At 45.7% G+C, this 13,130-nt stretch overlaps 1 protein-coding gene across 2 annotated transcripts in view; it reads right to left on the bottom strand.

The window, feature by feature from the left end:
• Positions 1-13,130, bottom strand: part of LOC147123290 (uncharacterized) — a 277,352-nt gene that overhangs the window by 68,277 nt on the left and 195,945 nt on the right. For both annotated transcript variants that reach the window (XM_085970222.1, XM_085970227.1), the window contains 2 exons: positions 6,695-6,758; positions 4,702-4,863 (listed from right to left, as the gene is read on the bottom strand). In XM_085970222.1, coding sequence (XP_085826348.1) covers positions 4,702-4,863; positions 6,695-6,758 — 226 coding nt within the window. The remainder of the gene's footprint in view (positions 1-4,701; positions 4,864-6,694; positions 6,759-13,130) is intronic.

The raw sequence follows: 13,130 nt of genomic DNA on the forward strand, positions 1-13,130 counted from the left end.
GCCATGGGCACAGAGGATAGCCCTTGTCACTGAGAAGCCAGCCTCCTGGGTGAGCTGAGGCCTCGAATAGGTCTGCAACTGAAGTCTGGCGCAGGATGAAGGCGTCGTGGCTGCTGCCTGGGAACTGCGCATTGACTGCGAGGATCAGCTGTCGGTGGTCACAGACCAGCTGAACATTCAAGGAATGGAACCCCTTGCGGTTGCGGAACTCTTCTGGATTCAAAACAGGCACCCGCAAAGCCACATGCGTGCAGTCAATGGCGCCCTGCACCATGGGGAAGTCCGCTATTGCTGCGAAGCCCTCTGCGCGCTCCCGCTGCTTCTCCAGTGTCATAGGGAAGGAGATGTACTGCCGCCTCCTTTTAAATAGGGCATCTGTTACTTGATGGATGCAGCAATGCACCGCAAACTGCGATATGTTGGCGATGTCCCCAGTTGCGGCCTGAAAGGAGCCGCTCGCATGTAAATTCAGGGCAACAGTCATCTTGGCAGCCACTGCACCTTATCTGAGGCTGCAGATCTGGCTGAAGCAGGTGGCACAGCTCAGTCACCACCTCCTTTCTGAAGCGCAGCCTTCTAAGACACTGCTCCTCTGACATGTTCAAGTAAGAGAACTGCTGTCGGAAAACCCTGGCAGCGTAAGGTCTGGTGTGGTGACGTCTGTTGGCCCTCCTCCGTCTGGCCATTCCTGCCCCTCTCTCCCTGCGTCTCTGTGCCCTTTCCAAATGGTTCAGCAGCAGGACGCTCCCCTCCAATGCAGCCCCCATAATAATAGTGCACAAGAAATTGTTAACATTGTAAATGCTCACCAGCAGCAAGGTGATGGTCAGAAGGCTGAAGTTCCTCTGGCCAGCGCTGGCTCACTGGTGCAATGGCTCTCAGAGTGCAGCTCAGCAACTCTGTGAAAGTCTCGAAGAAGTTGTGCTCCCAAAATGGCTGCCGCTTTTATACCAGTGCAGTCCCCTTTAAAGAGCGCCCCCCAGCCCGAGAGCGACTGGGGAACGTTCCAGGTAAGCAGTCCTTATTAGCGCCAGGTGGAACGGAGGGGGGCACCACTGAATTTCCGGTCCGAGGCGCCAAAAAAGCGTTGCACACTGAAATGACGTCATGTTCTGCCTGCGCCCGCGAGCGGGCGCTAAGATTTAGCACCGGCGCTAAAAGCCCACTCAATATGGCAAGAGGCGCAGGGTTCACTGCGCCCGGGCGCTAGTTGGTTAACGCCCCACTTCTCGGCCTCTTTAGGCGCTAATCGCTGGCGCTACCAACCGAATTTCTCCCCCAAAGTCTCTCTTCACAGAAACTGCAGCTTTGGTTTTGATTTCTCCACAAGCTGCCTGCGCTGCAGAGTCCAAGTTTTAAAATCTCACAGGCTTTCTGCCACGAGGCACGGACGCCATCTTGGGTACCCTTTTTTGATTTAAAATGTCCATGCAGGGTCCCGTTTATTAATAACAACCTTCGGGGAATGTAGAAATTTTGCAAATTTTACAACCTCTGGTTCTCTCCCTCTCCCTGTTGTTTTGAGCACTCTTTTCCTGCAAGTAGCGAAAGAAGAGAAGTTTGAGTGAGAGTGATGGAATGAGTGTAAGGAATGTATGGGTTACATCTGTAGCGGGAGCTATGAAGGAGTGTGGTGCCTATGTCAAATGTCCTCTTTCCGTGGTGTTAATTGGTAAGATTACATTCTGATGAGGGTGAGTGTGAGGGGTGATTAGTCAATGGGGATGTGAGTATGTACATAAAGAGAGATGGGTGAACATGCAAGGTATGTTGGTGTGAGGAATGATGTGCAGGAGTAGGCTTGGGAAGGCAGAGTGGTGGGAATGTGGTGACAGGCACATCAGGATGAAGGTGAGAGTGGCTTTGTACTCACCTTTCCTGATCTCATCAGATCATTGAATCTCTTCCTGCACTGTACCCATGTCCTCCTGACCACATCCCTGCTGTTCCCCTCCTCAGCTATTTCGAGCCATGGCCTTTTGGTCTCTTGGGGAGGTCTCTTCCGCCCATCAGCAGGGAAGAGGACCTCCCTGCATGCTCTGACTCCCTCTACAAGAATATGTAGGGATTCATCGGAAAAGCAGGGTGCAGCCCTCTGTCTTTGTGAATTCATTTTTATAATTCTCAGCAACAACACAGTGTAAGGCTCGCAAAATTCTACAGATTCCCCCAAAGTAAGAAAAGAAGAGATTTTGGGCTGTTTGAAATAATATTGGGCCAAAAGGGACTTAAAGTCAAAACGCCAGGAAGATTTGGCTATTTTAAAAGGCATGCCCAGGCCTGTGGAAAAGCTGCAACAAAGGAACTGTGGGACAGACAGTTTGAGTATTGGAAAAGGCCAGATTGTCTGAGAATGTTCTGGACTGTCCCAGTCATTCTACATAAAGACAATAGGCCCACGGAAGGACAGTTCCCGCCGAAACCTACAGGGCCATCAAGAACATGAATAATACAATACATGCCACTAACCAACAAAAGAGACCCTGGCCCCAGCAGGAGAAGACAATCGAACAACAGTTTAAACCCACTCAGAGAGACATCCAAAACCACTTCGCACACTTAAACTGACTTCGAAGCAATCCTGAAACTAGTTAATAGTCAATTAAAAATAGATGGGACCAGCCCCGAAACTCGATAAGAATTTAAAAACTATTAAAGTTAACGAGCCCGCCCAAAATCTAACAAGATTAGCAGGCTTCGTTTAGTATAAACTAAAGACCTGTCTCCACAAAATCAGTTTGATGAGTTTGATGGGTTCGACCAGTTCGATCAGTTTTGTTCAGTCAGAGAATTGAAACAGCAGTCAGTGAATTGAAGTCAGCAGTACAGTTCGAACAGACACAGACAGAAGCACAGCTCATTCGAAAGACATCAGCCTCGGGACAACAGAAGGAGAACGGAAAGGAATTGCGGCAACCAAGGGCCCCACGAAACAAACAACCAACAATATTACCAACAACGAGGTAATATTGGGCCACCGCGACCAACAAGAAACCAACTCGGAAGAAACCGAAGATCTGCAAGTTTTTCCCACTCTACAAACTATTCCTGCGTTTGGTGAGCATTTCCCTGGTCCTCTGGAATCCAACCTAGTTAGTGTAGTGGGATTGGGAGGTGTAAAGTATTTTGTCTATTGTCATTCTCCCTCGTATATTCCGAAGTGTTCCCCCTTTTAGAGTAATAAGATTATTGTGTTGTGTGTATTTTCTTGTCTCAAATAAAAACCAAAGTTCTTGTATCAAATTCAGTTATTTGCTGCAATTTCAGTACAACCCCCAAATAAGTCCAGGTCTAGAACCAAGGGAGTGGGAGCGATTCGACACCGCTCAGGGAATCAGAGGCAAAGCTGACCACACACACCACCCCTTACAAAACTCCTCTCCAATACTCCCTCCACACTCCTACATGAACCTTCAAAAGCGATGTGGCCAAGGCTGCTGTAAATATCCCCGCTGGAAATGAGTCATTGATGACATCATCATACCCGCACCATTTAATAGGACCAGCAAACGTGCATGACTAGTTTAATCGGGGCCATTAACTGAAAGTCGCAGTGGAGAACGCACTATTCACTTCTTCCGGCTCTCGACCCACTACGCGACCCGCACCCATGCAACCCTTCTCGAAGGTAAAAATTCCAGCCATTGTTGCACTTATTCCTTTGAACTAATCATGCATTGGAAATGCAGAAGAACTGCTGCCGATACCAGAGAGACACATTATAATTTATGTAGTTCAACTGCAGCAAACAAATATGGACTTTGAATTTTCATAATCTTATTTCATGACCTTACAAACTGATACTAACAACCAAATTAAGAATAGTGTTCACTCACTTCTTCTACTATACAATTATTAATGAAGAAATATTTCACATTTATCAGCTTGTTTTGAATATGAGGGAGTTGTGGATTTAAATGTTTGTCAACTGTATTCTCAGGCCAGTTAAGGCTTTTTTTGTGTTTTGTGGTTTCTTTGTTGTGATGTGGACCATTGTTTATCATATTGGACTTCTTCTTTGCTACCCTTTTGAGGTAATTGATAGATTCATTATTCAATTTATGGATTCATATTCAATTTAGAAACTCTGGGCATATTCTCCTCTTTTGTTGAAAAAGTGGATAATTACCGCACCCCCCCACCCACCCCCCCACTGCCACCCCACCCCCCACCCCCCAACCCCCCACCCCCCAATCCCCCACCCCCCCACCCTCCACCGCCACCCCCCCACCCCCCAGCGCCACCCCCCACCCACCCTCCCCCCATCCCCCCACCCCCAACCCCCACCCCCCACCGCCACCCCCCCACCCCCTCACCCCCACCGCCACCCCCCCACCCCTGCAGTTTTGCTCCCTCTAAAGGATCCACAGAATTTTTATGCTATAGCCCTTAATTCTCGATGTTACTTTAAAGAGAAAATAGCAAAGACTTTGAGGCCATTTTTACGTTAACATACATTGTTGTGCTCACAGAACCAACTAAGTTGTTGGCCACACATATATCAAACAGGTGATTGGTTCATTAGTCAGTATGACCAGTGCTTTCATTTGCTTTCTTCCTGAAGAGCAACAAGCCCCTAACACAGCTGCCCAATTTCACCAAACCGCTGCATTTCAAAAAGTAAAGATATGATTGATGGCAACTATATAGACATCTGCAGAGCAGGTTCCTGCTTCTCCTTTGCCCTCATTTACTCCTCACCTGTGCACTCTGCCTCATCCGGTACTATCTCATCAAGTTTACTAATTGCATCCTCTGGGATGTGTGTAACTGTGCCGCTATTTGCTAACTTTGGTGTGAGGGACACAGAGTTGATGTCTTGTTCTGGACCACTGGCACTGTTAGAAAGCTGTTCTTTCAGGCCTACAACAGAAAAGGAACAAAAGTTAGAATGTTGGTTCCAAAAGAAACCTTCAAACGGAGTTTGCATTCACGACTCAGTGTGTGTTGCCATTGTGGGAATGAGCAAAGAAGGGGAAGAAAACATAAAAGCAGGACAATAGTAAATGTGAGCTTGAAGAAGGCCTATTGCTTCACTTTCCCCTACATCCTTCATGCTCTTACATGCCTATGATGTCCAGTGTGACAGACACCTGCTCAATCTGCAGCCCATACTGTGTCAATAAGTAACTATGTCCTGCAGCTAGATTATGTTACAATCAACTGATTTGTAATACCCTTTGAAAGGTGAGATTGCCAATACTTTCATGTGTAAGTTGCAGTTTGAATGTGTGCCTTGCTGAAGTATGGGTGTGCATGAGATGCAATGAAAGAGATGTAAGGTTCTGTGAGAGCTTGCCATGGATGTGCAGTAATTGTGGCAATATTTTGTGGCAGCAATCTTGTGCTGTCTATACAATACATGGTGCTGTTGGGTGGTCTTGCCTTGCCAGATTCATTAGGGGGCACTGTTTTCTCCTGAAATTGTCCCCGGGTTCTGCAGGTTCTGTACTCAATGCTGAGCCTAGCAGCCACCCCCTGCCAGGCCCAGTGCACTGCCCTCTTCTGCGGAGGGTGCCCTGGAGTGCCAGACAAGGTGACCCTCTTGGTACCCACCTCATGCAGCAGTAGCCAGCTATCAAGCATAGGGTTGGGGTTGCGCCACTCCTTCACAAGCCCACAAATTCTGTTTCATATTGTCACAGTGGATTTTCCTTCTCTTCATTTTTTCTAGCCACTCCCTCTTTACCACCACCACTACCCCTATAGCCTTTGCAAAGACTGCTACCTCTTTTAAATCCACTTGAGCCTTTCAAATGGCTCAATGAATGTTTGCGCCCATACGTGGTCCCTTACTTTTAAATGGCTGCTTTACCTTTATATTTAAGCTGCTAGATGCTCCACCTTCCCCCATTGGGTGATTTCTCTAACGCAAGGTGTAGGCCTCACAAAGAGGGCTAAAGTTTTATTCGGACCTAATAAAGTGGCACGAGGTCAGCTCTGCTTGCATTAAGTGAGCTCTGCGCTCGCTGCACGAGGGCTTTGCCAGCTCAAGAGTCCCCGTGGAACATGTATGACTTCGTTGGTAAAACTGACAAAGATGAAAACGTTACCATCAAATATTGATTGATGGCAGCAGCAGAATTCACATAAATGAAAACGCTCTAACTTTCAACAATGAGGCAACAGCAGATGTGTGACAAAACAGAAATTTGGCCAATTAGCAGCCAAAGTAGAAAATAAATAAAACAGCAGGAATGGTCTAAGTGAGGCACAGAAAAATACATCAATAGCAAATAATGGCGCACACTGTGGTTGTAAGTTAGCATGCAATAATCAGTACACAGCATGAAAACAGGAGAAACAGCAGCAAACATCCAACAAATTAGTCGCACGTTTAATAAAACCACAGCGAAACTTCCAGACTACTTGACAGTAATCAAAAGCCTGCATAACATCCAAGGGGAGTTCAGCAGCAGCAAAAAAGTTTGGCTTACTCTACACTTATACTCAGTTTTCCAAGAATTTAAGTTCCTTACACATGTAGGCACCATCTCTATGCAGAAAGAAAGGTAGCAGTGTTGAGAGGAAATAATCACACTCTTTTATAACCTTCTTTCTTTGATTTTTACAGTACAATGGCCAGAAAATGTAATGACTATGACTTAGCACTCTATGATTCTATTGTTTATCTTCAAAATATATTGCCAAATATACCTTTAAGCAATAACCCGGGCACTCAAGTCCTTATTACCTTTATGTTCCCATTCCTCAATGTTGCTTTCTTTGAGCACAGAGTGAGATAAAGTGGTCATTGCCTGTGGATTAATTAATAGATTTTAGAAACAAAAAATCATATAAATCTAAATATAGAGGTTTGATCATTTTACTAACGGTACGATGCTGCAAAGCAACCTCATATTGCTTTGCATCAGTAGCAATTATTAGGAGTGGGGGGGGGGTTGGAGCGGATTACGGAGTGGCGGGGGGTGGGGGTGGAATTGCAACTCCACAGGAAGGTGGTTTTTAAAAGAAACAAAATTTTAAGTACTACCTTTGGTTGGCAGCCCTGGGGGGCACTGAAGAATTATGAGCGGGTCAGGACTCCTTTAACAGGTGTTACTCGCCTTCAGAAGGCATCTTTCTAATACTCTCCTTGTTTGCTTCCCCTCCTCCACCTTTTAAAAATTTTAGTTAATCCAAAACTCTTGTGACCTTTGTCCTCTCTCTCACAAAGCCCTGCTGGTAGTGTAGTTGTAATCCTGGCAGTGAACACATTTAATGTGTAAGTACAGGCCGAGGCTGGCTCATCTGTCTTCTTTTGTGACAGCTGGATTAGTATTAGCATGCAAATTTATAAAAGTTTATTTATTTGTTCTCAGGTGGTGGATGATGCTGGGAAGGTCACTGCCTTAGTTGCCCTAATAAGGTGATCGTGGGCCTTCTTCTTCAGCCTTTGTTTGTACGACTGGGTAGCTTGCTTGGCCACTTCAGAAAGCTTTAAGAGTTAACCACATAGAAGGTCTAGAGATTAAGGGGGAAAAATTCAGTGGCGCCCCCTTTGGGGTGCTAACTTTACCAGGGCGCTACTTTTAGCACCCTGAAAAAGTTAGCGCTCCAGCACTGTAAATTCAGTGGTAGCACCCCAAGCAGGAGGCGGGGTGCTACTGGAAGCTTTCCCCCTCCTTCCTGGGGCACTACAAGTGAATATCGCCACAGCGCTACGTGCAACAGCGCCACACGTATTGCAGGCCTCCCTCCCCTGATTAAAGGGGAGGGGCCTAGCACTGCGCGCACTGGGGCCCTGCTGGACCACCGGGGAGCTGGGTGCCAGGAAAGCAGCTTGGCACTCAAGAGGAGTGCCGGGCTGAGCGATCGCAGCCGGCACCCTGAATAAAAAAGGTGGCAGGAGCTGGCAGGTGGTCAAAAGAAAATGGCCACCCGACACCTGCCCTTTAACTTGCGCCACCATGGCTGGCGATAGGTCAGGTGTGCAACTGATGTTTGCGGCCGGGGCGCAAGCGGGGTGCTGCGCACAGCGATGACGTTATCGCCGGAGGCGCAGCACCGCGGGGCGCTACCGGCTGCCGCTGCCGCTAACCTCCCCCTGAATTTCACAGGAGGTGTCAGCGGCGCTGCGCCCAGGTGCTAGGGGCTTTGTGCCCCGTTACGGCCCACCCGGGGGCGCTAATGGGAGGTGCAAAGCAACCCAATTTTTCCCCCAAAGAATCAACCACATATTGCACTGGAGTCATGTGTAGGTCAGACCAGGAAGGGGTGGTTGGTTCCTTTTATTGAGGAAATTAGTGAACCAGTTGGGTTTTTACAACATCCTTCAGCTTTTGTGGTCATTTTTCTTCTGGTACCAGATCACAAATTTCCAGATTTATTGAATTCAATTTCATTACTTGCCATTGTGGGATTTGAACTCATATTTTGTTAACTCTGAGAATGTTATTGCAAAATAAATTGCTGTTTCGTGGAGTAACTTATTTAACTTTGGAAACTGCTGTTGTCATATCCAGAAAAGGCAAGGGGAAAATAAAAAGGGGACAAAACCTCAATATGTTAAAATTATATTGGCCCAGAATTTGCGGTCGGAAGCGTACCGCTGGAGTATGCCTCCAACCCGCAAAATATTACCGTACTTACCTCTTGGCTCCACAGCTATGGAGAATTCCCTTCTTGGGCCTGCAGGCGTACGCCTGCATAAAGGCCACAGATCCCGGGGCGCATGCGGATCATGTGGGCCCGGTCAACCAATCAAAAAGGGGGATTCCTATGATGCTTATGGGGATTCCATTTACGTATGGAATCCCCATAAGCATATTAGAAATCCCCAAATAAATAAGAATTCACACCACTTAAATAAATGAATTAAAAGACCCTTTAATTAGGTATTTAAAATAAAAATGTAATTGTTTGAAAAATAAATTTAAACAGGCCAAAATTTACCTAAACTAATTTAAAATGTTTTTGTATGCTTTAATCATTTTTAACATTTTATTTTAACATTTATTTTAACCCTTATGCTGGTAAAAGAAGGCCTTACACCTGCTTTTACCAGGCATAAGGGTTTTGTGGGCATTCGCTGGGCGGTAGTTGGGCAAATAGCCCAACTCTGCACCAGTGAAAGTGTTTTTGCAGCGGATGCGAAACTTGACAGATCGCAAGTTCCGGGTCTTCGCATGCGCAGCGCATGACACTTAAACTGTGCCCAGTAAAAGCCACTGACGATGAATTGCTGATAAGTTGGGGGGCAGAGTCATATATAGTGCACCTGGACCCTTTTAAACCAGTATTCTTGAGGGCCATCATACCATCATTTCTGCTGATGTAAAATGGTTGTGGAATGTGAACTATAATTATAGAGTCGGTTCAGTACTCTGACTGCAGACCACCTGAAAAGTTAGAGGTGTAAATACCAGCTCGTTGCCATTTATCCCTCAACCAACACTGCCAAAATCAGATTAGCTGGCCACAGGAAGCGGCAGGGGGAGAGACACACCCCAATCTACATCGAAGGGGCTGAGGTGGAGAGGGTCAGCAGCTTCATTACGGAGGACTTAACGTGGTCACATCACATCGAAGTCGTAACGAAGAAGGCATGCTAACGCCTGTTCTTCCTCAGGAGACTGAAGAAATTTGGAATGGCCCCCCAGATTCTCACCAACTTCTACTGGTGCACCATCGAGAGTATCCTGTCCGGCTGCATCACTACCTGGTATGGCAACTGCACTGCCACAGACCACAAGGCTCTACAGATGGTGGTGAAAGCTGCACAACATACTATAGGAATTAAACTACCTGCTGTCCAGAATATCTACCCCAAGAGGTGCCGGGGGAAGGCCCTGAGAATCATTAAAGACGCGAGCCACCCCAGCCACAACCTCTTCGCCCTGCTCCTGTCCGGTAAGAGATACCGAAGCATATGGTCTCGTACCAGCAGGTTTTGAAACAGCTTCTACCCCCAGGCCATAAGACTCATGAACGTATAATTTATTATTATTTATTACTGTTGTTTTATTTATTATTACTGTATTTCTATTAGTATTTTATCATTGTTATGCTATACTTATTCCAATGTTGGGAGGACTTGTAAAAATCAACATTTCATTGTGCAGTACACACGTCTGCTACATATATGACAAATAAAATTGAATTGTAATTGTTCATCTCAATGCTGTTTGTGGAACCTTGCTGTGCACAAACTGGTTGCTGTGTTTCCCTATGAAAAGGAATGACTACATTTCAAAAGTAATTAATTGTCTGGGAAGCACTTTGGGATTTCCTGAGGATGTGAAAGATGCTACATAAATACAAGATCTGTTTTTGTGTTTTACCTCACACTGCTCGGGTTTCACATCAGGTATAACATACCTAAAGTGAGGCACAAAGTCAAGTTTTAAAAACTCTTTGGCAACCTATTGATTCCTCCCATTTACGCTCAACAAAATGTAACTGGCCTATGGAAGTCAGACAATGTTTCAGTGGAATTAGGGTGGGCAGGAGTTCATTTTCACAACTGCCTGATTTCCTTCAGGCAGGGCCCAGCAGTGTGTTGTCAGCAGAAGCAAATGAAAGAAATACATCGTCCAATTTCCACATATCAGCGCTGGATGGCAGGAACACCACCGATTGGTCACTGCCATCCAGTGTTGTTATGGCAAAGGTGGGGGTGGGGTGGGGGTAGTTCAAATTTTTAAAGGATGAGAACCTGACCAAAGTGCAGCGATGCACAAGTCTGAGGTGGGTATTTTAAAATTTCTAAGATGCGTTTTGCAGCAAACCTCCATGCCCATTCTGGCTGGGCAACCTAGCAGAGGCTGGGGAGCCAGTCTGAAATCTGGTAATGATCCCAAGGTCAGAAGGATCACTAGATTCAGAGGTGCATCTATGTGGTGGGTGGAAGACCCGCCATGATGGAGATGCACCCCAAATCCTCAAAAGTGAACATCTAGGCCAAGACTTTGAACTAATTGAGGATCTGGGGATGTTAAATTTTTCTATTTTTAGACCATGCAGCCCAAATCAAGAAATCTATATTGCCTGACCATCAAGGGCTCCTCATAAAACTCATCAATAAACTGGTTAACCAGTACTTGCCACTCAGAAAAGCTTAGACAGTGAGAATCAGTGAGCTATTTGACTGTGGAGGGCCAGTTGATGCCAAGGCACATATTCTGGTAGGGGTCACTGGATAGCAGGAACCCTGCCTCATTTTTCTTCTCTCCATCCAGGTCACACTGAGTCAATGTATGGTCAGACTAGAAATGTTGATGTTTTCATAGAATCAGAGAAAATTACGGCACAGAAGGAGGCCATTCGGCTCATCGTGTCTGTGCCAGCCAAAAGAGAACTATCCAGCCTTATCCCACTTTCCAGCTCTTGGTCTGTAGCCCTGCAGGTTACGACACTTCAAGTGCAATGAGGGTTTCTTTCTTTACCACACTTTCAGGCAGTGAGTTCCAGACCTCCACTGCCCTCTGGGTGAAAAAGGTTCTCCTCAACTCCCCTCCAATCCTTCTACATATTACTTTAATTCTGTTGATCTCTCTGCTAGGTCTTTCCTATCCACTCTATCTAGGCCCCTCATAATTTCAATCAAGTCTCCCCTCAGCCTCCTCTGTTCCAAAGAAAACAACTCCAGCCTATCCAATCTTTCTACATAGCTAAAATTCTCCAGTCCTGGCAACATCCTCGTAAATCTCCTCTGTACCCTCTCTAGTGCAATCACATCTTTCCTGTAATGTGGTGAACAAAAATGTATGCAGTACTCTAGCTGTGGCCTAACTAGTGTTTTATACAGCCTCGGCTAATAAAGGAAAGCATCCCGTATGCCTTCTTAACCACCTTATCTACCTGTCCTGCTACCTTCAGGGATCGGTGGACATGCATTCCAAGGTCCCTCTGTTCCTCTACACTTCTCAGTGTCCTACCATTTTTTATGTATTCCCTTGCCTTGTTAGCCTTCCCCAAATGCATTACCTCACACTTCTCTGGATTGTATTCCGTTTGCCACTTTTCTGCCCACCTGACCGGTCCATCGATATCTTCCTGCAATCTACAGCTTTCTTCCTCACTATCAACCACACAGTCAGTTTTTGTATCATCTGCAAACTTCTTAATCATACTCCCTACATTGAAGTCTAAATCATTGATATATACCACAAAAAGCAGGGGACCTAGTACTGAGCCCTGTGGAACACCACTGGAAACAGCCTTCCAGTCACAAAAACACCCGTCGACCATTACCCTATAATATTTACCCTGCAAAACTGTGGTTGTGTGGAAAAAACTCTCAACAAACCTCTTGAAGTTGTATCATTTAGCTCCTTCAAAGAGCAGCTGGTTAAATAATTGTTTGGGTTAGTTAGACACTGACATTATCAAATACTAGGAGCAGGGTAAGGGGAAATGCCTGTAAAAGCAGTATAACAGGGTTGAATTGAAGGAAGAAAGACTTGCAGTTATATATCACCTTTCATGATCTCAGGGTGTTCCAAAGTGCTTTACAACCAATTAAATACTTTTAAAGTGAAGTCACTGTTGTAATGTAGCAAATGCAGCAGCCAATTTGCACATAGCAAGGTCCCACAAACAGCAATGAGATAATGAGCAAATAATCTGTTTTAGTGATGTTGGTTGAGAGATAAATATTGGCCAGGACACCAGTAGAAATCCTTCTTCAAATGGTGCCATGGGCTCTTTTACATCTACCTGAGAGTAACTTCCAACAGTGCAGCACTTCTTCAATAGTGCACTGAAGTGTCAGCCAAGAGGATGTGCTGAAGTGTCTGGAGTGGGACTTGAACACACAATTCTGTGACTCAGAGGTGAGAGTGCTACCACTGAGCCAAGGCTGACACCTAATAGTAGAGATGTGAATTTTCTGGCTGTTTGCTTGATTATTTTGTGATCAGGGAGTATTTTTTACAGAACTTACATTCAGGAGATTAGATGGGCTGGGTAGAGTCCATCATATGGTAGATTGTACTTAGTCTGTGGAAGGACTGCATTTGACGGGCCAAATGATCCTTTTTCACATCCTTGTTAAGTTTTTAATTAGTACCCTCACCTCTGCCATAACTGTGATCAACTAATTCAGCACAGTCCAAGAATTGAAACTGAGTGCTGCTGGGTCTGTATTGTTCAGTGCCACACTGTGCAGCAAATTTACAACTGAAGCA

Source organism: Somniosus microcephalus, chromosome 2, assembly GCF_052327205.1.
Source record: "Somniosus microcephalus isolate GS21.2 chromosome 2, FLI_Smic_1.0, whole genome shotgun sequence".
In the NCBI taxonomy this organism is placed as follows: Eukaryota; Metazoa; Chordata; class Chondrichthyes; order Squaliformes; family Somniosidae; genus Somniosus; species Somniosus microcephalus.